The sequence below is a fragment of the Halichoerus grypus genome, chromosome X (assembly GCF_964656455.1).
Source record: "Halichoerus grypus chromosome X, mHalGry1.hap1.1, whole genome shotgun sequence".
Classification (NCBI taxonomy): Eukaryota; Metazoa; Chordata; class Mammalia; order Carnivora; family Phocidae; genus Halichoerus; species Halichoerus grypus.
Genome location: NC_135727.1, coordinates 87,448,069 through 87,473,611, shown reverse-complemented (window position 1 = coordinate 87,473,611; position 25,543 = coordinate 87,448,069). Strand labels below are relative to the sequence as shown.

The 25,543-nt window shown below is 52.3% G+C and overlaps 1 protein-coding gene across 16 annotated transcripts in view; it reads left to right on the top strand.

The window, feature by feature from the left end:
- The window catches only part of LOC144378686 (protein FAM156A/FAM156B-like), a 41,579-nt gene extending 36,023 nt beyond the window's left edge, over positions 1-5,556 (top strand). For all 16 annotated transcript variants that reach the window (XM_078064528.1, XM_078064533.1, XM_078064536.1 and 13 more), the window contains one exon: positions 4,098-5,556. In XM_078064528.1, coding sequence (XP_077920654.1) covers positions 4,219-4,860 — 642 coding nt within the window. In that variant the 5' untranslated portion in view covers positions 4,098-4,218 and the 3' untranslated portion in view covers positions 4,861-5,556. The remainder of the gene's footprint in view (positions 1-4,097) is intronic.
- Positions 5,557-25,543: the final 19,987 nt, after the last annotated feature.

The following is a 25,543-nucleotide window of genomic DNA, read 5'->3' as shown; positions in this document are numbered from 1 at the left end:
AGCCCCAGAGACTCTCTTGCTGTGCCACTCTCTTCTCATCCTTTGCGTCACGCACGGATGACCCTCACCGGAAGGCTGGCTTCCCCGCTGTGGGTCTCCCACCTGGGAGAACACAAATACACGTCATCTTCCATCGTGTGCCTGAATTCCAGTCACTCCAGTTCTGTCCTCGGACAGCTAGGGGCTGCTTCTGGTGCGGAGGCTGGGGGGGTTGCAGGGCAGGTAACAGAGCACGTGACAGTCCGTTACTGCCACATGGCATCGGAAGCTCTCTGTGTCCCGGTGCCTGCCTTTATCTCCAGACTCCCCTCCCTGCACCCCAGCATTCGGTTGACACTCTCGCCGGATTCCAGGGCAGACCCTGCCATTCAGTCTCTCTCTCTCCTACAGCCTCAAATTCCTCCTGGTGAAAGGGCAGTCACTCTGCCTCCCCGAGGTTTGTTGGGAGACCTGCAGGAGACGACAGATGTGAAACACGGAGCTGACATTACCTGGCCCGTGGAAGGCACAGAGTGAGAGGCGGCATCATCTGTCCCCCTTCTTTAATCCACAGCAGCTGGCCTGCAAATGGCACGATCTCCTTCTCTCTGGTGCGGCCGCTCATGTCCCATTGTGTACACGTGCCACACTTCCTTCATCCACTTCTCTGTTGACTGACAGTTGGGTGGTTCCCATTATCTTGGCTCGGGGGGGGGGGGGTGAAAGCTGCAGTAAATACGGGAGTGCGGACAGCTCTTTGAGATGCCGATTTCAGTTCTTTTGGACATAGACCCAGGGGTGGGATTGCTGGGTCATATGGTAGGTTTTTTGGTTTTTAGTTTTTGTTGTTTTGGAGGGGGGCACCCCGATATGAGCAAGAACCTGTGACAGTTTTAGTTTTAACTTTCTGAGGAACCTCCATAGTGCTTTCCGTTGTGGCTGCGCCAGGTTGCGTCCCACCGACAGGGCACGAGGGTTCCCGTGTTCCGCATGCCCAGCGACACTTGGGACCTGCTGTGTTTGGTAGTTGCTCTGACGAGAAGCTTCCTCACGTGTGCGGCCCGATAGCTCATTGTGATGTTGACTGGCCTTTCCCTGGTGATTAGGGATGTGGAGCCACTTTCCATATGCCCTTTGGCCATTTGTATGGCTTCTTTGGAGAAATGTCTATTCGAATCCGTTGCCCATTTTCACATTGGGTTGTTTGTTTTCTTGCTATTGAGTTAGGAAAGTTTGTTATACGTAGTGAAAATCAACTCCTTGTCAGATACGTGGTTTGCAAATGTTTTTGCCCATTTTGCAGATTGCCTTTGCGCCTTGTTGGTGGTTTCCTTTTCTGTGCTGAAGCTTTTAAGTCTGATGTAGTCGCACTTGTCTATTTTTGCTTTTCTTGCCTGTGCCGTGGGTGTTGATTCCACGAGATCATTGCCAAGACCAACGTCATGCAGCTTTACTCTACGTTTTCTTTCAGGAGTTTCACAGTATCGGGTCTTTTATTGAACCTTCAATCCCCTTTGGGTTGATTGTCGTGTGTGGTGTAACAGAGGGTCCAGTGTCATCCTTCTGCACGTGGGCATCCGGTTTTCCCAGCGCCATTTGTCAAAGAGAGTGTCCTTTCCCCGCCGGGTATTATTGGCATCCTCGTCAAGATCAGTTGACTGTACATGCCTTGGGTTTATTTCTGGGTTCTATTCTGTTCCATTGGTCTGTGTCTGTCTTTCTGCCAGTACCATACTGATCTCCTTACTGTAGCCTTGGACTGTGTTTTGAAATGAAGGACTTTGGTACCTCCAGCTGTGTTCTTCCTCAAGGTGGCCTTGGCCGTTCTGGGTCTTGTGTTGTTCCAGATGCATTTTAGGATTGTTTTTCTGTTACTGAGAGATGCCGTTGGGATTTTGATAGGCATAGCATTGAGTCTTTCATTTTTCTTTGTAATCAGATGACGTTGCTTAATCAGTTATATGCTAAATCTGAGGATTGCCTTAGTTGGTTTCCAGTTACTGAACCACCCTTGCTTTCCTGGACTAACCCACTTGATCATGGTGTATTTTCTCTGAATGGATTGCTGGATTCCACTGCTGGTATTTTGGTGGGGAATTTTGTGCTTGTGCTAAGAAAGAACATTGGTCAGTGGTTTTCTTTTCGTAGTATCAGTGAAATGCTGGCCTCCTAAATCACTTGCAAGTGTTTCCTCCACTTAGTTTTCTGGAGGAAATTGTGTAGAATATCTGCGTGTGTCTGTTTCTCCTGTCGATATTTGGTAGAATTCACTGGCGATACCATCTGGGATTGTCGTCAGAGGTTTTAGACAACTGAGTCAGTTTCTGTAAATGATACTGAACTGTGCATGTTATTTCGCCTTGGGTAAGTTTTGATGGTTTATGGGTTTCGGGTAATCAATCCATTTCCTAGCTGTTGCATTTATATATGTCGATTTGAACGTAATATTGCCGCCTAGTTTCTTTCATATTTGCTGGGTCTCTAGCAAAATCTCCTCTTTCATCCCTGCTATTGGTAACTTATTTCTCCCTCCCTAAATCGCCACCTCTGATAACCACAAATCTGATTATCTTTTCACACCCTGAGCCGAAACCAAGAGTCAGACGCTCAACCAACTGCACCACCCAGGCGCCCCGTGATTTCTTTATTCTCCACATCCCAGCGAGCATTTTTATCTCTTGTCTTTTTGATGCTAGCCATTCTAACAGGTGTGAGGTGATACCTCATTGTGGTTTTGATTCGCATTTCTCCGATGATTAGCGGTTTGGAGCCGCTTTTCATGTCCCTGTTGGCCATTTGTACGTCTCCTTTAGAAAATTCTCTAAGCACAGCCTTTATCCGTCTTTAAATTGGACGATTAGCCCTTTTGCCGTGGAGTTGTATGAGTTCTTTCTATATTTTGGATATGAACCCCTTGACAGATACACGGTTTGCACATATTTTTTCCCATCCTATAAGTTGTCTTGTCACCTCGTTGGTGGTTTCTTTGGTGTGCAGCAGCTGTTTAGTTACACGTAACCCCACTTGTTTCTTTTTGATTTTGTTGCCTGTGCTTCGGGGGTCATATCCAGGAATTTGCGGCCAAGACCCAGTGTCAAGGAGCTTTTCTGTCATGTAGCCTTCCAGCAGTTTTATGGTTTCCGGTCTTACACTGAAGTCTCTAATCGACTTCAAGTACATTTTTGTGTGTATAAGCCAGGAGTCCAGCTTTCTTCTTTGACGTGTGACTATCCCATTCTCCCAGCACCATTTATCGAAGACACTGTCTTTTCTCCGCTGCGTATTCTTGATTCCTATGTCAAATACTGGTTGACGGTATATGCATGGGGTCATCTCTGGGCTCTCGATTCTGTCCCATTGGTCTGTGTGTCGGTTTTTATGCCAGTGCCACACTGTTCTGATTTCCCTGGCTTTGTCGTATGGCTAGAAAGCAGGAAGTGGGATGTATCTTGCTCTGCTCTGCTCTCTGTTTTTCTTCTTTTCCTTCCTCAGTCCCGTGAGAGGTGTATCGATTTTATGGATCATTTCAAAGAAGCAACTTTTGATTTGAGTTCCTCTAATGTGTCTTGTTAGAAACCTCATTGATTTCTGTTCTTATGCATTGGTAAATTCTTATTTATTCTTACGGGGAATTTTCAAATGATGTCCATAGGCTTGAATATCCTTTCTAAAGAGATGAAAGCCAGTGAAACTTGAAAAGAATGTGTCCCTCCCCATGGTGAAATGCTTAGATTTTAGCAAATGTCTGCTTCTCGAAAGTACATGAACACCTAGGAGGAGAGCACAAGCCGGTCACACATGGATTGTTCTTAAAGCGATGCTTGAGAACGGTTATAAAACGTCCGCAGGAATTACCGTGGTTGACTGCAGGACATCATTTTGCATGGCGGGTCACGTGGGCGGACGCGATAATGGCTGTCACTTCTGAGACCCTGGTTATATGCCGTCAGTGTTCTGAGCTCTTGGAACTGTATTATCTCACTGAGAGCACAGAACAGCCCTCGCGACTAGGGCTCATTGTCGTCCCCATCTCACAGATAGGAGACAGAGGCCCGGAAAGCTGAAGTCAGAGGAATAATAACGGGTTTTCTTTCTTCTTTTATCACCACGTGTTGCAGTCTGGGTTCTTCCGGCCGTGCCCGTCCCTCCGCTACCTTCCAGCTCTTTGAGAACCTTCATCTTCACCGTCCTGTCTAGACCCAAGGGCCGGGCGGAGCTGTGAGCACCGACGACGCCTCCATGGATCCAGTCCAGAAATGTAACTCAACACTGATTCCCGAATCTTCCCCGATGAGCTCTGAAGAGACCTCCCGGGAAGTCACAGCAGCCTCCCCTCCTTCCTTCTCAGAACTGCTAATGATGGGCCTCGGTGACCTCAAAACCAGTCCGGGCACCAGATACCCTGCCCCTCTGCCAGACGGGCTGCTCCAGCAGCGGTACAGGGATGAGAAAACCCTCCAAGAGAGGCGGTGGGAAAGGGCAGCGTCCCCTCAGAGGAAGAGAACACTTCTGGGGCACGTGAGACGGCGACACCTCGATCACGTGGCACCTTACCGGGTCGAGAGGAAGGCCAGGATCTCTTCCTCGGGGGATAGGGATCCGAACAGATTCCGATGTGAATGTCGATACTGCCAGAGCCATAGGCCCAGCGTCTCCGGGATGCCCACAGAGAGGAAAGGGGCCCCGCATCCTTCCTCCTGGGACACGCTGGTGCAGGGCCTCAGTGGCTTGACCCTCAGCCTGGGGACCAGCCGGCCCGGCCTTCTGCCCGAAGGGGTGCTCCAACAGCAGGAGAGAGAGGAGAAGCTCCAACTGGAGATGCAGCAGGAAAGCAAAAGAATGTTCCAGAGGCTCCTGAAGCAGTGGTTGAAAGAAAACTGAGGCTCTCGTCCTCACGTGACAGAGATCTGAACGGATTCAGACGTGGAGGCTGGTGTGGCCAGATCCTGAGCGTGGGTTCCTTTTGGGGACCGAACAGTAAGCAGTCAGAGAAGTCAGAGAAGGAGCAAAAGCAGCGTGAGGACTGGACACTCGGTCCGTGTGAGCGTGGAGCCAGTCCCGGGAAGGGCCTACCCTTTCCTGCCTGGAATTTCTGGGTCACCGTGGGGCTTTCTGTGGTTCACTGCGCACCAGAGGTCCTTAACTTCCGTGTTTCGGCTCCCATGATGCATGTTGTCACTTCCCCACCCCGGATGTCTGTCTCTCCTCCCTGCCTCGTCGTCAGTAAGATACAGGGTTTCTCTGTGGCATGAACACCCTGGTGATGGCCGTGTGCTTCCGTGCCGTGTCACTGACCGCCTCCCAGAAGCAGCACTAGGTCTGCTGGGATGCCCGTGCGCTCAGCTGAGCCCCACTTCCGAGAATCTGACGCTAAATCGAGAATCTGGCGGAAAGGGACGTGGAACTGGAACATGGGGGTTCACCGTGGTGTTCTCTGTGTAAGCCGTTATGAATACGCTGAGCTAAACGTAGGTCAACGCTTCCCTGCTTCGTGGCATTGATGGTATTCCCCTGGGCGGAATTTCTGGTGGGTTGCCTCGTCGTGCGTACCAAATAAATCTGCGTATGAAAGGAAAATAGCTTTTGAGTTCTGGTTTCTTGATCCCTGTTGCTTTGTTCTTTGTTAGATCTGAGATGACGACATTTAAATCCTAGAGCAGCAGATCACGGTTGATCGGGCGGAGCTGTAAACTGTGCGGATTTGGGGCAGGGGACGGGGAGGGCACCAGGGAGCAGCATCACGTCACCGTCTGTGGCCCTGCAGCAGGACCGGCCTTCACATGATCCAGGAGCAAGGGGAGGAGAGTCTTCCTGCCCACAGAGAATTGGAAGCAGAGTCCGCTGCGCACGGTAGGAGCTCCCGCGGGATGGTGCCGGTTCCCCTGGCCTTAGGATCTTCGGGGGCCATTCCTCGTTCGTTGCCTGGTGGCCCTGGGTTGGTGCACGGGAACGGCAGTTTCATGCCTGCTGCGGGACAACCAGAGCGTCGTTGAGTTATTGGAGAGTCGTTTGGGGATTTAGGCCCGTGCCTTTTCATTTCAGGATTCACTGAATGAATTGGTCTCCCCCCCGCCCCGCACCTCCCCTCCTCCCCACACACCAACACAGGATCCAATGCTGTGTACCCACGAAATGCCCATGCGATTCCTCTAAACTGACAATAAATTCTGCTTTCTGTCAGGCTCTATTTTTAGGTAGTCCCCAGGGCTGTGTTGCTGCCAAGATCTACGAGTCTGCCGCAGAGGGAAGTGGCTTGAGCACAGGTATGTTGATTATGTTCTCAACTTGTGATCTCATCTGAGAGCTTAGGAGCTCACCTGACCCCGCCAGGCTTGTCTCCCACTTGAAGGAGAGGGTCAATAAAGCAGGACTTTTCTTTTTTCTTTTTAGATTATTTATTTTCTTTTTAGATCATTTATTTATTTATTTGAGAGAGAAAGAACCTGAGCAGGGGGAGGGGCAGAGGGAGAGGGAGAAGCAGACTCCCCGCTGAGCAGGGAGCCCGACGTGGGGCTTGAACTCGGGACCCTGAGATCATGACCTGAGCCGAAGGCAGACGCTTAACGGACCGAGCCACCCAGGCGCCCTAAAGCAGGACTTCTCTTTCTTGAAACTCCGAGGCCTCAATTCAAACTGGTCATTTGGGGTGTGGGGAGCAGGAGTAACATGGCATTTCAGTCTCTTGATTGTGTACTAGCTGTCAGACCCTATGCTGCATATTTGCAAATATCAGCTTATGGAATCCGCTCCCAGAGACCCCTCGTGGAGCAAGACCTCAGTCTCAATGGGTAGGTGGGGAAGCGGAGCACAGAGAGGTTAGGTGACTTGCTGGGTGTCGCGTAGGCACCGGAGCGGGACGTGGCACACAGACCTAGGCGGGCTGCATTCAGAGCGGGCATCTCAACCAGCTCACTACCTGTAACCTCCCCGAAGGCTGTGGGTGAAGTGCGGAGAACCGGTGACTTTGGTGGACGTTTCCCAGCTGGAAGCACCAAGTCTTATGAGCTACCTCCTTGAATCCTCTGCAGAATGCCCTGGGGCAGGGCCAGTCTTCCCCACGGGGCAGAGTTCACAGAGACGGGAAGGAGGTGGCCTCACCTCTGCAGCCACGCCAACCACCATCAAATGCATAGCCACTCGTGAAGGTTTCCTTGTCTCCCTCGCCTCCCCCACGCCGTGCTAGGCTGGCTGCCGGGGCGGGGCAGTTTGGAGTAATGGCGAGACGGTCCCGGGCCTCGGGACTTGAGCCTTCAATCAGGGAGAGTTGGGACACCCAGACGTGTGGCAGGGAGCCGTCACAGATCCCCTGTGAGGCTGTCTCGCCAGGAGACGAGAGGAGCGGGCAGGACCCGGGCGGGGCAGCGCGGACCGGGGGCTTGCTGAGGGCGCTCCTAGCCACAGACTTACGGCCTACCTGGGGGCCCATGGAGAATGGCTGGGTGGGTGTACCCGAGGGACTCACTGGTGCCACCCCACCCACCCCCCCCTCGAGGGCATGGGCCCCTTGCCTACGTATGGAGCGCATGAGCATATCTGGGGGTCCCATCTGACACAGCACACGCTCCCAAGTTCCGGACTGGGAGCCAGGATCCAGTGAGGTCTAGAGATGTTCCGCATGCCGGGTTCCAGACCAGAGACCCGGAGGCAGAGCCACCAGGAGGCAAGAAATTACAGGGAGAGAATGGGGGTAAAATGGAATATGCTCAAAGAGAAAACTCTGAATGGACCTATCGCAAGTAAAGACATTGAAGTTGGGAATTAAAAACCTTCCCACAGAGGAAGGGCCTGGGCCTGCTGGCCTCATTGGTGAATTCTGGTAAACTGTGGGAAGAGACAGTAGCCGTCCTTCATAGACTCTTCCAGAATAGACAGGAGGAGGGAAGACTTCCTTACTCAGCCTATGAGGACAATATTACCCGGCTACCGAAGCCACACAGGACAACACAAGACATCTATAAACCAATATCTATTACGACTATCCACCCGTAAACCCTCCCCAAAACGGCACACCAGATCCAACACCATTCACAAGGGAGTATGCAGCTAACCAAGTGAGACTTATCCCAGGGTTGCAATATTGCTTTAGCATTCAAAATGCAGTTAAGGTAAACACCATCATCATAGAGTGAGGACGGGAACCATGTAGTTGATCATCCCGATAGAGAGAGAACAGACATTTGACAAAATTCAAGACCCATTCACGCTAAAAAAAAACCTCTCAGCCGCCTGGGGCTAGAAGGGCACGTCCTCATTCTGATAAAGGGTATCTAGAAGAAAAATGAGTCTCATGTCACATCCCATTGAGTAGTGCAAGAATGAATGCTTTCCTCCTGAGAGGCGGACCAAGGTGAGGATGCCGGGGCCCACCGTTTCCGTCCAACACTGACTGAAGGGTCCGGCCGGCGCAATCATGCAAGACAAAGAATGAGGACATGGAGAAACCGGAAACGAAACCTATGTTCAAGCAAAGACTTGTACTCAGACGTTCACGGCAAAAAAGGGGAAGCCGTCTAAAAGTCTGTCAACGGCTAAAAGGATAATCAAACTGTGGCAGTGGATGCCACTGGTCTACGAAGACGGATGACCTTGTGGTGTCTGCAGCAACACGGATGAGCCCCCACAGTGTTACACTAAGTGAAAGAACACGGACACACAAGTGCGCCTGAAGCATGAGCCCGTTTACAGGAAATGCCCAGAAAGGGCAAACCTACAAGAGATAGAAATTACCTTAGATGTTGCCTCGGCCTGGAGGTAGGAGTGGGACTTGAGTGCCGCCGGGTACACGGGGTCCTTCTGGAGGGATGAAATGTTGTACAGCTGAATCCTGCTGAAGGCTGCGCAACTCCGTAAATCTACTACAAGTCACTGCATTGCAGCCTTTAACTGGGTGAACTTTGTGAGAGGTAAATCATAGGCTTTATTTACTTTTTTTTTTTTTTTTTTAAAGATTTTATTATTTGGAGAGAGGGTATGAGTGGGGAAGAGGGGTGGAGGGAGAAACAGCCCCCCCCCCCACTACACAAGGAGCCCAACGCGGGGCTCGATCCCAGGACCCCAGGATCATGACCTGAGCTGAGGGCAGATGCTTAACCGACTGAGCAACCCGGGTGCCCCAAATTACAGCCTTTAGAAAATGTAATGCAGATGTCTAAGTAAGTCCTGGAGGAAGAGGTATGCCATTGACTTTATAACACTAAGAAACTGCCCCATCTCTCGTTCCATGTTCTCTGGGTCCTGCCTGTGTGACCCATCATCACTGCCTCCTCCATGTGAGCTAGCAGCTCCCGCCAGCCCAAGCCCTGTGCACAACAGAACGAGCCCTGGGCACAACGGAACGGAGTGCTGGTGAGTGCAACGTCTGCGCGTGTCTGCGTGTCCGCGTGTCCGCGTGTGCGGGCAGCCACTGGGTGAACAGAGTGGTTGTCTCAGAAATCTGTGGCTGGGGCCAAGTTCCCATAGTCCATGCTGCATCTGAAACCCACTTAGGACTTTTCCATTCTTCAGGAATCCCATGGAACTGGCCACGGTGTCCCTGGTAACCAGCCTCACCCTTCGCTTCAACCTCTGGCCACAGGAAGACATGTGTAGACTGGGGAAGGATGTTGTCCCCCGCCCCCCCCCCACACACAGGGGCCCCTGCCTCGCTCAGCAAGCCAGTGGGGATCCACGGCAGAGGGGTAACCAGGACGATGGAACTCCCGCTGCCTTTCCATCCTTGAGGCCCTTCTCCCTCCCCTCCGCCTGCCTGAGTGTCCTGTAGAGAAGGGGACAGTGGCGCATAAACACAGCCCTGAGTCCTTGAAATTATTCTCAATATGGCTGTAAAGTAAATACGTCACGAATAGCTCCTGACCTATGAATACAGAAAGCAAACCGATGGCTGCCAGAGGGAAGGGGGTGGGTGGATGGGGAAGTTGAGTGAGTGGGGCGGGGGGCGGGGGGGAGATATAGGCTTCCGGTGAAGGAATGAAAAAGTCACGGGATGGAAGGCACAGCCCAGGGAATATCGTCAGTGATACTGTACTAGCATTGTCTGGGGCCAGGTGGTAGCTACGCTACTGGGGAGCAGAGCAGCTAGACATGATGAATCACTGTGACATACGCCTGCAGCGGATGTAACATTGTGTGTCAACTAAACTCAAATTAAAAAAAAAAAAAAAAAGTAGCTCCTGCAAGAGAAGACACAGAAGGGATTTTTTAAAATTTCAGTATTAGTACACATGGCTGTAGATTCCGAGATCCTCTTTAAACCAGGACCGGGAAAGCTCAGCGATGCTTCTCAACCTCAGCTGCCCATCGAATCTTTCCTGGAGCAGCTCAAAGAGGACTCAACACCTGAAAAACAAATAATCCAGTTTAAAAATGGGCAGAAGACATGAACAGACATTTCTCCAAAGAAGACATCCAGGCGGTCAACAACAGACACATGAAAGGATGCTCAGCATCACATACCATCAGGGAAATGCAAATCACAGCCACAGTGAGCTATCACCTCACACCAGTCAGAACGTCTAAAGTCAAAAATACAAGAAACGACAGGTGTTGGCGAGGATGTGGAGAAAGGGGAACCCTCCTACACTGTTGGTGGGAAGGCAGACTGGTGCAGCCACTCTGGAAGAGAGTATGGAGTTTCCGCAAAGAGCTAAAAATAGAACTGCCTATAGTCCAGCAATCACACTGCTGGGTATTTAACCAAAAATACAAAAACACTAATTCGGGGGGGTACATGCACCCCTATGTTTATAGCAGCATTGTTTACAATAGCCAAAGCATGGAAGCAGCCCACGCGTCCATGGAGAGATGAATGGATAAAGAAGATGTGGTATATATACAATGGAATATTACTCAGCCATAAAAAAGAATGACATCTTCCCATTTGCAATAACACAGGTAGAGCTAGAGAGGATTATGCTAAGCCAAATATGTCAGAAGACAAGTGCCATATGATTTCACTCGTGGAATTTAACAGCCACAAAGGAGCAAAGGAAAAAGAGAGAGAGAGAGGGAGAGAGAGAGAGAGAGACAAACCAAGAAACAAACTCTTAGCTATAGAGAACAAACTGATGGTAAGCGGAGGGGAGGTGGGTGAGGGGATCAGCGAACTAGGTGATGGGGATTAATTAGTGCCCCCCTCCTAATGAGAACCGGGTGGTGTATGGAATTGTTGAGTCACGGTACTCTACACCTGAAACTTATATAACACTATCTTAACTATACTGGAAGTAACATAAAAAAATTAATAAAAAAAAAGAGGGACAGATGCAGGTGCTCCATCCCCAGGGAGTCTGAGGTAGGGAGTCTGGAATGTGGCCCCAGCAAGAGCATTATTTGGAAACTTCTATGAAAACCTAGTTTGCAGCCGTGGAAACAGAACCATCCTTAAGGCGAAAACCTCAAGTCAGAAATTTAAAAATAGAGCTACCCCGTGACCCAGCAATTGCACTCCTGGGTATTTACCCCAAAGACACAGATGTAGTGAAAAGAAGGGCCATATGCACCCCAATGTTCATAGCAGCAATGTCCGCAATAGCCAAACTGTGGAAAGAGCCGAGATGCCCTTCAACAGATGAATGGATAAAGAAGATGTGGTCCATATATACAATGGAATATTACTCAGCCATCAGAAAGGATGAATACCCAACTTTTGCATCAACATGGATGGGACTGGAGGAGATTATGCTAAGTGAAATAAGTCAAGCAGAGAAAGTCAATTATCATATGGTTTCACTTATTTGTGGAACACAGGGAATAGCATGGAGGACACTAGGAGAAGGAAGGGAAAAATGAGGCGGGGGGGGGGGAATCGGAGGGAGAGATGAACCATGAGAGACTATGGACTCTGAGAAACAAACAGGGTTTTGGAGGGGAGGGGGGTGGGAGGATGGGTTAGCCCGGTGATGGGTATTGAGGAGGGCACGTACCGCATGGAGCACTGGGTGTTATACGGAAACAATGGATCGTGGATCACCACATCAAAAACCAATGATGTATTGTATGGTGACTAACATAACATAATAAAATTTAAAAAAAAAGAGAAATTTGAGACTCGCCTTACAAGGCCCGCAGGTTTTCACCATTACCTGCTGTGGCTGGCCGATCTCATAGGCTGTGAGGAAAGGAAAAACAGGTCAGAGTAAACGCGGGCTTTAAAACTGCCATTGTACTGGCTGCTCTCAATGTTCCCGAAAACCAGAGTTTGAAGTTAAAACCCTGCATTTGCTCACGAAACGTAAGACTTTTTATTTCCTGTCCAGATCCCTTGTGCTTAGCTACTTTAAGATCGGAGAAAACATTGTATTGACCACTTCATCAGACAGATCCCAATAATTCTATGAAAACGCGTTGGCTGAGATTCGTATCCGTTGATGGCGATGGCTCGGCTGTCAGGCTTATCTGCCAAGTTTACTGAGTTGTGTTTTTTAACTTTCTCTTATACTTTATGTTCTCAAACTCATTCCCATGCTCAGATAAGAGCCCAAACAGGTCGAGGTACTGATGATGAAAAGTAAAATTGAGCAGTCCCTTGTTTCATGCTCACCCAAGGACACGTGCCTCCCCAAACTTTCTCTTTGAGAGATTGCTTCCAGATACTCAACTCCATATTCCAAATCCCAGGCTTACTGCTGTGCCTCATTCATCGAGTTTACACGGGGGGTTCTTACAGAAGATGAGGATTTCAACCTCCCAGGTGTATTGCAGGGCCCGGGTGTCCTCAGGAATTCCTGTGGGGAACGCACCCGAACCGGGAGCTTTGTGAGGATGTGCTCAGAGTGTATCTGTGGAGAAGGAGCCCTCACAGGCGACTTTGCAAACACCTGTGGCAACGTGAGGATCATGGTGTAGCCTTTTCCTGAGCAGGTCCCAGAGAGTCGGGGGGGGGGGGCGCGGTGGAGAGCACACCTAGCAACCTCCCCAGGATATTGCCTTAAGGCATTGGGTGGATGGTGGTGTCCACCCGAGAGGAGGGAATGGAGGTCTGGGGTCGTCTGCAGATTGGCAAGGCTTGTGGGACCTCTGAGTGCAGATGCCCCATAGGTTCAGCCCATGGGGATCTGGGGCCCAGCAGGCATTTCTTAGGTAGACTCGTTGACGGGAGAAGCCACAGGGATACATGGGGATACAGATGGAAGCGAGTCAGGGGGGTAGAGCTCTGGGTGGCGATGTAGTCGCCCACGGATCGTGTACAGGTAATGAGAAGAGCGCAGAGCAGAGGTTGGAACCCTGGGAGGAAAAAAGAAAACAAGATTTAGGATGGGATCAAATGAAACGGGCCAACAGGGAGACTTAGAAGTGAAGATCTGAGAAGCAGGAGGAAAGCCAGGGTGGGCTGCGGTCCCAGCAGCTGAGGAACCACAGCATTGTGAAACCGAGGGCTGTTACTGTGGCCGAGACGGCGCTGGGTACTTTGGTTTGGCAACATGGAGCTCTTTGGAGAATTTAGCAAAGGGATGATCCGCGGGTGGGGGACATCGCGGAGGGATCCAGAGGTAGCCAAGTAAGTCCACTCTGCGGTCTACACGATCAAGAAACCTGGCTTGACACAGGGCGGTAGTAGAAGCAGGTGGCTGTGTGCTTTCAGAGGATGTTAGTTTCTGTCCCCAAGAGGAGGTCCGAAAAGCAACTGGTTGCAGGTTCCAGAAACCCCTGCGGATGGTGCGGGCTGTTGACTCGATGACAGAGCCTCACCGGTGTTTCTTTCAGTTGCGGGCAGAGCGGTGGGGTCCGTGCAGCGGTGGGGTTCGTGCAGCGGTGGGGTTGGAGCAAGTCTTCCATCACCTCTCTCCCGCCCCATTCCTGCCTCTGTGACCCACGGAGAAGCGGCTTCATCTTCCGGGCAGACGCCTCAACGGCCGGTGTCCCGGCAGAGCCCCACACTGAGTTGTCAGATGAGAGTGAAACAGAGGGGGACCGAATGGGAAGTTGTGGCAGAGGTGGCATCTGAGGACAGGAGTCCTGCTGGGGACGCTCAGAGCAGCGCCGCCATTGAGGGCCCTGGGTGTCGGGGCCGGGGGTTGGGGCGATGGCAGGTCTGGGGACGTGGGCATCTGGCCACGACATTCAGACCAAGTGTCTCCGACAAACATGTTTCTTGGTTCGGGGCAACCTCGTCTGCGGCCGGGGCCTGGATAGACTAGAATGCTCTGTAAAACTAAGTCCTGGTCATGAGATTGGCCTCGGCATGTCCTCTCTGGTGGTGAGGAGCCTGGGCTTTCGGGTCCTTCCAATGAGGAACAGAGAGGCTGGGCCATGGAGCCGCAGGACAGAAGCGCCATGTGATTCTGCCCCTGCAAAGCTGGGGTCAGAGTGCCGTCCTCAGATCACCGTGAAGAGGATGCAGGGCGCAGGCTCCGGCGGGTGGCTGCAAGTCAGGGAGTGGCCCAGGTCCAGACTGTTCTAAGATCTCACACAGGGGCCACTGGTCAGACGCCGAGCGGTAACGCAGGCGAACGCTCTCAGGAGAAGGACCAAGGTCCGGTCCGAAAGCCACTTCAGCCATTGCTTTGTGGCCACAGAGTCCACGCCTTTCTGAAGGAAACCCCATCTTTCCAAAGCTCCTTATCCCTGCTGGAGGAGGGAGGGAGGGATAGGTCATTATCCGAGAGGAGGCCAGATGAGAAAGGGAGGCCCGGTGAACCACGACTGTAAGAAGAGACCAAGCCCTGGCTCCAGGTCGACCCCTTCCTTCCCCAGAGTGACACGAGAGCGTGGTGGCTTCTTCAGGACTAGACCCTGGTTTCCATCTGAGAGACTCCAGGGCCTCAGGGCACCACTGTCTGTTTCAGACGGAGGGGGGTAGAAAGCATGACCTTCTGAGCTTCAGGAACCAAGTGGGGCAGCGGGCATAAGCGAGTACGTTCTAAGTCCTCTAGCTTCCTATAAAGAAAGCCCGTCGAACACCGTTCGTGCTGCATGACTGTGTTGTGGCCAGAACCTAATGGGCTCTCACCACGGAGAACACACTCACGGGGCCAGTGACAGCAGCTGGAGACCTGAGACTTGTCCTTTACTGGGCGCCTGATTGCTGGTCTCTGCAAACAAAAGCCTGGGTCCCTACTTGCGGATGTGACAGCTCTAGGCGGACCTGGGGAGGCTCTCCCTCGAAGATTAGATGTTCTGAGCACCCAGTGGGGGGGGGGGGGAAGATCTTGGGGGGGGGGATAGTGCTGGCTCTGTCAGCAACTACTGAGGTCCTCACTTGGGCCCCTCAGCTCCATGGAGGAAACTCACATGCTTTACCTTCAAACGAATTAAGAAGGGAAAACCTCTCCTTCTTCTAATAAAAACCACTGGCTTTAGGTACGATCCTCCAGGCATCCTCCTCTGGCTCTGGACACATTTTCTGAAGCCCAGATCCAGAACTCAGGCCCTGAAGTGAGCGTCTGGGTTGTTCAAGGAGAAATTGCCTGGGGAGGGCAGGGGCACGGTGGCCACGGGGAGGCCCAGCTCAGCTCTGTGACAACCCTTGTCAACTACTCCACTGTGTCTGTGTGGGCCTCTCTTCTCTCTGTCCTCTGTCCTGGGGTCCGTCTGTGGATGGTAAAAGCTTCTTGAGTTAAAGGAGAGGACAAGGCAAGGACCCCCAATCTCCTTTAACATGACTGCTTGGACAGACCGCAGGCAGAGGAAAAGCCGGTGGGGATGGTGAGCTCGGATCACAGACTCACTCGTGCTCCTCACATCACCCAGGCGCTTTGGTTCCGTTAGTCTCCTGACTGAGTGAGGCCCCGCATCTGGACTGGAAGGCAAGGGGGGAGAGAAGCCATGCATTTACACTGAATGTGGTAGGTAAGCGTGGTCCGATGCAATCGCTGAATGGTCCCTATCTACAAATGCTCAGTCTCACGTTTCCACCACCCCTCGCCCCTCACTCCTCCCCGATATGAGGAAGGGTATGTGTGGCTTACAGGTGTGTGTGATGATGTGGAAAGGGGGGTTCTATGACACACCTATGTGGCTCACAGTGCCCTCGGTGGTCTCTGAGGGAAGGATGACTCTTGTCCCCCCCAGGTCCAGCTGCTGATGCCATGCAGGGAGGCGGGTGTAACTTGCACTTCTGTCTCCCTCCTCTTGGTGGGGACCTGGTGCTCCCTGGCTGCCTCAGCCTCACCTCACTCAGCTGGCATCTGCAAATACCTCCGCATCTGGGTCTCATCCTCCATCCCACCCCTGGGCAGGACTGTGCCCTCCACAGGTGCAGCTGCAGAGTCATCTAAGCCTCTGCCGGGTTAAAGCTTCCATCATGAACCTCTGGTTATGAACCCAGCCACGTTCTACGTCCCCCATAGGGGAATCCAGCCCCCCCCCCCCCATCTCATCTACAACATAGCAGGAACTAAGATCAGCTCCAGAAAGCTATATATCTCAACTCCAGTTATCCCTTTACTCAAAGAGAACGCTTGGGTCATTGTACGGAGTGTATCCTGTGAGTCCCACGTGTGGATGAGGGGAAACCCTCCTGTACCTGGAGCTCCCCCTCACTTCTCGAACACCTGTCCCTTGTCTGAGCTGTTTCACCTCTGCCGCCACTTCCTCTGGGGGCCTTTGCCCCCTCTGTGACTGAAAAGGATACTCCTTCTTTGGCTTGTCTTTCATATTGACCCGAATTCCCATATATCCAGGTCAAAGGGGGCATAATGTGAAATTCGCACGTTGTCAAATACAATAGAAATTGAGTTTATATACACCTCCCAACTCAAATCTATATTAAAAAAGTAGGTGGAGAAATGAATGGTCACAGCGCCAAAGGTTGTTCCCTCGCATGTGCACAGAGTGTGAGTGGTGTCGGGCAATATGGATGTTAAGGGAGGCCTTGACGAGAACAGTCGCAGTGGAGAGATAGGGACGAAAGCTCTATCGAAGCGGGTGCAGGAGCTAACGGCCTCGGGAGAAGTTGAAGCAGTTTTGCTTTGAAAGGTACAGATTGGGGGCCAGTATCTGCAGGATGACTTGGGGGAAGGCAGTGGGGTTCCCCCCCCCCCATTGTGGAATGCTCCCATGTAGAGAGAACAGGAGAGAGGAGACACTGCAGGAGCCAAGTCTCTGAGAAGCTGGGAGGCGCGGGATCCTGAGCAGAGCTGAGGGGCTGGTTGCCCTGTAGAGCATGTATGCAGAGGGGCGGCAGAGAATGCCAGGACAGGGCTTGGGAAGCTGTGGCAAGTCCCACCTGATTGCTACTGTCCTCTCCATGAATCAGTAGGCAGTTGCAACAGACCGGAAGAGAGCTGTAATAAATAGTGTGGGAAGGGTGAGTGGAAATGAAAGGCAGTTCTCTGCTGGCCATGGAACTAACATAAAAGAATTCACTAAGACTTTAAAATTTCGTCATCAATGTTCTGGTGCTCACATACAAAAAGGGAGTGTTTGTTATTGGGGTGAACCTTGAGGTGGCCCTGGGGTCTGGACTGGAGGCCCCCAAGAGGCTGTATACTGTGGATGCAGAGGCATTAGAGGGAGGGAGCTGGAGAACCAGGGCATCCGGCTCAGAGCGCTGAGTGAGAGGAAAGCTACTCGGGACGCCAGGGAGGGGCGCGGCGTTTCCCGACGCCCAGGGCCTGTCCGCGGGCAGGGCGATACTCCGCTTGGGGAGCAGGAGAACATCCCTGGGGCGGAGAGGCCAGGGGGCGGCGGGTCATCTTCGTGAGGCTTGAGGGGGGCCCGGAGGCATCGGAGGAGTGAGGGCTGAGAGGGCGGACAGCGAGTGTGTTACGGGACCGGCGTGTTCGCTGGCTAGGGTGGGGAGGAGAACAATAAACAGGGGACCCGTACAGGTGCCGCCCGTGGGGCGTGGGAGCTCCTGGGAACCTGGTGACAGTACCGGGATATCCCCGTCTCCCCGGAACCTCTGACAGGTCCGCAGACCCCTAAGGAACCCGGGCCCAGAGCCTGGCGCCGACGTCATTCCACTCCGGCGCGCATGCCCAGAAAGCGCCAATCGGGTCGCAGCGCTCACGATTCTCCCTCCCTGGTGCCGGGACTTCCGGGCGCGGGCTTCCGGCCGCTGTTGGCAAACTTCCGGGGCAGGACGACGAGAAGGGTTTTGTGCGGCGGCCGATTCCGCCGGGCCTCTTGGGCCGTTCTCTGGCTTCCTCTGCTCTTCGGCGGCATTCCACGTAGCTCCCACAGCCTCGATCTGCACGTCGCCTCCCAGGGGAATGGTAGAAAAGATGGATTTTCTTTCGCAACGTGTGGCGCTCAGTTTCTATGGCCGCTAGGTGGCAGTGGTGCGCCGTGCAGGTTTTCTGCCGGCTTCCTCCCCCGCCCTTCGTGCTTGAAAAAAGCAGCAGCGGCTTGTTTCCTCTAAAATGGAGCCGCCTTTCTGCGCCTGCGCGGGCAGGCCGCCTGGCGCCGGATCTGCCCGGTTCCCTGCGGGGGGCGGGGGAGCTGCGAAAACGCACCGCCCACGGACGAAACCCTTCTGCTTCGCCGCCGGGCCTCTCCTCAGTGGCTGCCTGTCGTTCCGCGTCTCCGAGTCGCCTGCTCGGTGGCTTTCCCTAAGCCCCAGCCGTTAGCGGGCGCGGAGGGGAACCTGCACTGGGGAGTGTTTAATTAAAGGCCACAAAGCTAGAGTTCGGGCTCAGGGAGAACTCTGCAGGTGGGGGACGCCGCTGAAGGTGGCGCAAGGGCGCGCGCCAACTTGCTGATGCGACTGTCCCTTCACGTAAACATGCTTGAAATGGTCACTTTTATGTTCTACCGATTTCCCCGCCCCAAGGGTGAGAGAAAAACCTCTTTCTGGTGAAGCTGACACCGCGTGGGAGTTGCTCGAACTAAGGCGGTGCACAAACGGGTCGAACTGGAAGGCAGGTGTCAGATAAGCCTTGAGAGAACAGGGAGGTAACCTGCGGCAGGAGGTGTGTGCGGTCCCTCGGGCCTTCCTCGGTCTGGTTTCTGCCTCCATCCCCTCCTCGTGGTCTCCGCCCCTGTGTCCCCCTGGGGTCCCTCACGCCGCAGGCGCGGCGCTGCACGGAGTGCTGCCGAGCACACGACGCCCGGGACCCTTGTGACGGGCACGCTTACCGACAGTCCCAGTGCCTGTCTGCGTGGCCTCCCACGCAATCCGTCCGGTGTCTGAGTTTCCGCTCCTTTGTCTTCTGGGCGGGGCGGGGGGGGGGCGGTTTCTCTTGAGTCAGATGGATGAAGCTTCAGTCGCCTAGTAACCAGTGTTGGTCTGTTTGTGGTGGTTATTGTTGTTTTAATTATTTCAACATCTGTTCCCAGAAAGAGAGCGAGGTGGAGACAAGTGCTTTCTCATCAGTCCTGGACCTTTAGCTGGGCTGATGCCTGAGCTGAGTGACCCAGTGAGGAGGACCAGAAGGATGTTGCCATGACAGCAGACTCCCACACTCCCTTCCAGCGCACAGGCCCTTCTCCCTCCCTCTCCCTGCCTGCTAGGATCTCCCCTGAGAATGGGAATGTGCTTTGGGCAGCAGGGAAGGGATCCATGTATGGTCGAGGATGCAGGGGGAGAGGCGTCATCTTGGGATGTCTGCAGAAGGGACCAGAGCCCCAAAGAAAGCAGTCTGTACAACACTGAGGCCCCAGGAGACCACGAAGCCTGTGAAAGCATAGTGGCCTCTAAATGCGGTTCTGGGATTTTCTCCAGCAGTCCACGCTGCTACACCGTTTTCTGAAGCCAAGCTCCATGGCTCAGACCCTGGAAAATGGGGCCTGTGTTGTAAAGGAGAATGGAGCCTGGCATGGCTTGTGGAGGCCATGACAGACTGGAGAAGGACCTGCTCCCCTTCGTGACAGCTCTCCTGAGTGACGGTGGCACTCTGTGTGTCTGTCTGGTCTGCTCATCCTGCTGTGCTCCGCGTTGGGGTCCGCTTACACGGGACGCGAAACATGGGCCTAGTTCAAGGAGAGGACAAGGCGGAGATGCCCCCGTCTCCTCTAACGTGGACTGATTGGAGGGTGGACGGAGGACGAGCTGCCCGGGGTGGTGAGGTGAGATCACACATTCACTAGGGCTCCTCAGACCATAAGGCCACATTGGTTAATTTCTTCTCAATGGCTGACGTGATCTTCGTGATTGTTCACTGTCTGGACCCACTAGAAACGGAGCAAAACACCCAGTGGAATCATTGCTGATCCGGTCAGGGGGCTGGGATGCAATCATGTGAATGGTCTAGTTCAATAAATGCGCAGGCTCTCAAGATTTCCACCCCAGCTCCCTACTTTTCCCAAGCTGGGGAAGGAGAATGTGTGGTTTACACGTCTCCTGGGTGATGCTGGAAGGGGGGCATCTAGGAAATTCTTACGGTGCTCACCGAATGCTCCCTGGTCTCTGAGGGGAGGAGGACTCTTGTCTCCCGGGTCCAGCTGGTGAGGCTGACCTGCACCACCCATGCATGTGGCTGGTGAAACTTGCATTTTCCTCTCTCTCCTCTTGGTCGGGACCTGGTGCTGCCTGGCTGAGCCAGCCTCAGCTCACCTTTGCTGGCATCTGTAGACCCCTCTGAATCTTGGTCTCAGCCTCCATCCCCACTCTGGGCAGGGCTGTCGCCCCAAGGCTCAGCTGCAGGGTCACCTAGTCCCTCGCCTACTTAGGCTTCCTTCCCCAACCCCTGGCTGTGGACTCAGTCACTTTCCACATTTCCCCCTCAGGGAATGCAGCCTCTGGGGTCTGGCCCATAGCACAGCAGGAGCCAAGATCAGCCCCAGAAAGCTAAGTTCCTAACCTCAGCCATCCCTCTGCCCAAGGAGGCTGCTGGGTCATCCCGCAAAGTGAACTGACTCCTCTGAGTCCCAAACGTGAATGGGGGCAAAATGCTGTCCTCCACTTCTCTGCTGTAGCTCGCTTGTCCCCTCGCATAGAGGGGAGACTGAGCCTTGAGAGCCTTCCCTCCATCTGCCACCTCCTGTGTGTGTCTTCTACGCCTCTGAGGCTGGGACAGAACATTCTTCTTTTGCTTGACCTTCATGCTGACGAGGCTCCCCACAGTATGTCCAGATCCCAAAGGGAAAGCTTTAGGATTTGCTTGCTTTTTTTTTTTTTTTTAAAGAGATTGGCTAACTGATAAAGAAACATAAAATGGAAGGGATTACCAAACGTGAATGCTTGTGCCATCATCAGCAGGGCAAGACCTGTAAAAGTAAACTCAGAGCTCAAAGACAGACACCATGTTTTAAAAGGGCCGTAGGAGATGCCGTGTCACCAATTTTAATGTCAGTGCCCAGAGAGCTTCACTCCTCAGGCCTCTGCTCCCACCAGCGCCTGGCAACCATCCAAGAGAGTTGGGCAGCAGAGATGAACTTACCCAGAGCTTGTGATGTCTCCCAGGGGTTACGGAGCAAGCCTGGGAGCGTGTGCACATCTGTCTAGTCCAGGAATGTCCTGGAGGGCCGGCAAACTTTCTTCCGGTGTCCTGTTTACCGCATAATAAATTAGAAGGGCAGCACTGAGATAGGCTCAATAGTTTCACCTTTAGAAGAAATACTTTTCTGATTACCGGGAGGAGCCCGGCGGACATTACTGGAGAACACAATGAAACCACAACTGTCTAATTCTAAAAATCCCTGAAACGAAAACGTTTGCTTGACAGCTTCCCATTCTTCGGCGGCCCTCTTCCTGAAGTTTGAATACAGGTTCCTGGCTCAGTCCTAAACCAGGCATGTTTTCCCCAGGTGTTTATGGGTGTGGGTCCCCTCAAGACAGGACACACGGGGGCGCTCTGGCCCCCAGCAGCTTTTCTCGGGCTCCTGAGTTCTCCAGCTGGCGGCTGCTCAGCAAGATCTATCAGACGCATTTTGAGAGCTCCAGGTGCCTGCCCCGTTCTGAGAACGGACAGTCTCGGTCGCCCTATGGGCTCACGCCCTGCCTGCCTGCCCTCTGGGCACATGGAGAAGCCAAGGCACAGGGAGACCGAGGAACGTGCCTGCCGCCATACAGCCAGAGAGCTTACTAGATGGGAGTCCTGGCATCACTGCTGCCCACCCTGGGTGACCTTAGGATCATATGCTAACATCTTCTCTTTTCCCCTCTCACTCACTATGGGCATGTCATTTTAAGGAGCAGTGAACGAATTTAATCCCTTAGAAGGAAATGAAGGCAGGGCAAGGTATCCCTCGTGCCTTTAAACACAGACCCCTCAAAACCTGCAGGGGCTAGTGGGGGGCACACGTGTGTTCCTGTGGACGTAAAGGGAGATTCTCCACTAACCCTCCCCCACCCCCCACCACCCCTTCCATAACCTGCAAAAAACATAACAGGTCTCAGGTGGCCTTTTATTCAGCATCCAACAACACGAATGAGAGCCTCTCTTATTAGGTGTTTGCTACTCTTGTACAAGGTGGTCATCTAGCGCTTATCTGGGGAGCAAGAGAATACCAACCAACCAACCAACGAACCAATGCATGAAGAAGTTAGTGTGGTAAGCGTTAGGAAGAAAATAGCCCAGGTCCTAGGCCAGGAACAATCTACTTACACAGAGTGGTCAGGCAGAGCCTCTCTGAGAAGGCAATGATGGAGCAGAAACCCTACGGCTGAGAAGGAACCAACCATGTAAAGATCCGGGCCTGGACTCTGCCGGGCAAAGAGCACCGTGATGACCAATGTCCTGACCAGGGAATAAGCTTGGCATGTTCGAGGAACAGAGAAGTAGGCCAGAGTTATCGTCGTGGAGGCAAGAGCTGATGGGATTGTTTGGATATTAAAACAGTAGCAGTAGATAAGCACAGAAGGGGATGGATACAGGATATAGTCAGAAGGTCGGATCTAGAGGACTTGCTGGCTGGACTGCGGTGGAGACCAACAAGATGCAACACGCGAAGAGGCGTGCTTGGGGCACGTGAAGTGTATGCTTCCTCCTGGCCATCCAACAAAGACAGACAAATCTGGATCTCTGGGCACAGGTTGCTGCGTGAGGTAGGAGTGCAGGAGGTCACATTGTGTACATGCTCTGTGTTCTGCTGGCAAAAAGGATGAAACAACCCACGGAGAGAGTGTAGCATGAGAAGGGCCCTGTTAAAACTAAAAGCCAGTGGAAAGGGAGGAGTAAGCACTACATACTGACAAGGAGCAGAGTGGCCACTGGGGTTGGAGGAACAACACCCAGACAGTAAATTGTCAAATATGCAAAAATAAAAATTCAAAGAAAGGGTGGGGGAGGGACAGTGTCAAAAACGAGGCAATTGGGAAATGAACCAAAGGCATCTGAGAGGTACAGTGAGTCGAGGAGAGGACATCATCACAGGGGTTGGTGATACGTGAAGGCCACTGGCGCCCTTGACAAAATCGGTGCTTTTGGGGGGCAGGCTGATAGAAGCACGACTGAAGTGGGTTAGCAAGGAAAGGGGTTACAGAACAAGGGGAGACTTGCTGTCGGGAGCACCAGGGAAATGTGGCAGTATCGCAGAAATACAGGGGATAAGTGATGGCTTTATGTTTTACTTCATCTGGTGTCAGGGGCGAGAAATATGAGCAGGTTCGGAGTGAACAGAATGACGGGGATACAAATGGGACAGGCGACCATTCAGGAGCACTGCAAAGGCCTACTCCCCCTGCAAGGAGATGGGCATGGAAGCTGATTGCTGTGGATGCAGGGGCATTAGAGGGAGGGAGCTGGAGAACCAGGACAAGTGTTCGTGTCCGGAGTGCAATGCTAGACACCACACCAGTGAGGCGCGCGGGGGTTCCTGAAGCCCAGGGCAAGTCCGTGGGCAGGGGGATGCTCCGCTTGGGGAGAAAGAGAACACCCCTGTGGACCGAGATGCCCCGGAGCGGCCGGTCATCTTCTTGAGACTTGAGGTGGCTCCGGAGGCATCAAAGGAGCGAGATTGAGATGGGGAGAGAGAGTGTCCCGCCGCATTGGCGTGTTCAAAGGCCTGGGTCGGCAGGACAATGACCAAGGCACGGTACAGGTGCGGTCGAGGCGCCCCTGAAGTCAGACGACAGGACCCGCATTTACCAGTACTGTGGTTTAGCAAGAATGGGAAATTCTATTAGATGTGGGGAAGAAGGCTGGTTCCGGGGCGCCTGGGTGGCTCAGTTGATTAAGCGACTGCCTTCGGCTCAGGTCATGATCCTGGAGTCCCTGGATCGAGTCCCGCATCGGGCTCCCTGCTCGGCAGGGAGTCTGCTTCTCCCTCTGACCCTCCCCCCTCTCATGTGTTCTCTGTCATTCTCTCTCTCTCAAATAAATAAATAAAATCTTAAAAAAAAAAAAAAAAAAAGAAGGCTGGTTCCGACATCATGCACTTCCGGCGCGCTGGCCCAGACTCAACCAATCGGAACCTAGCCTCGCTCCAGCCCTGCCGGTTAGCGTCCTCCAGGGACAGGACTTCCTGCACCGGTTGCTCTGTTTCTGGGTGCGGGAATAGGGAAGGCTTCCTCGTTCGAGAGGGGTCGGTAGGGTCACTTTGATAGCATTTCCTCCTGTCCCTGGTCCTCAGCGTCATCCCTTTTGGGTTCCTCAAGTACTATATTTATGGTCTTTCTTGGAAAATACGGCGGAAATTTGTGTTTTTGTTTTGCGGGTTTATTGTCTTCGGTTTCTGTGGACTCTAGGTGGCAGTGTTGCTCCGCCTGCTCTTTTGCTCCCCTCTTCCCCGCCCTTTTTGTTCGAAAAAAAGTCATCATCCTGAAAAGAAGTGACTCTTTTATTGCGACTGCGCAGGGTTGGCTGCTTGGGCTGGATTTGTTCTTTTCAGTCAGGTCTTTTTTGAAAGCACCCCGCCCGCGGACAAAATAGTTTTGCTATTTCAGTGTGCTGCTTTTCAGCTGGGCTGACAGGGTTGCTTAGCAACTCTTCTTTCTGCGTCTCTGGTCTGGTGTTTGTGTTTTATGGGCATTTATTAATATATTCTTCAGTTATGCTGGTCACTCCATCCCACTGAGAAGAGTTGGAGCACAGATAAAATATAATAAAATAATATATATTGCATTTCCATCACGCCGCGCTGACGATTAATATTATTTTTGAAAAATTCCTAAGGGTTTTTCATTAAGAAGGTGCATTTTAAATATATTAAGCTTCATTTTTGCATCATAATTTCAATCTCCTTTTAAAATTCAATTGTACATATTTGATAATTGCACCTCCCACTTAGTGTGTGCCCAATAAATACTGTGAAACTAGAAAATTTATTTTTCTTGTCATTTTTCTTTATGTATATAAAATCATTATTTTCCTAGCCTTGGATTATAGCAAGCGTTTTCTACATGATTTTTTTTCATTTGGCCGTTTGTTATCAGCATTAGTGTATGTAATTAACATTTGAGCAATCAATTTTTTTTTGTTTTTTTCTTTTTTAAATCACAGTAAGAGCTGTTGCTTTGGAGCAAAAGAAATCTAAGCATGTAGTGACAAAAAATGGTATGTACATATTCACGGTTATGCAAGAAGTTGTATGAACTTCATCTGTAAATCTTTTTTTTTAATTAAAAAAAAGATTTTAAGTAATCTCTACACCCACCTTGGGGCTTGAACTCACAACCGGAGATAAAGAGCGGCATGCTCCACCAGCTGAGCCAGCCAGGCACCCCCAGAACTCTTTTTATCTTGCAAAGCTGAAACTCTACCAGTTAAACAGTAATTCCCCATTCTCTCCTACCTGCTTGCCC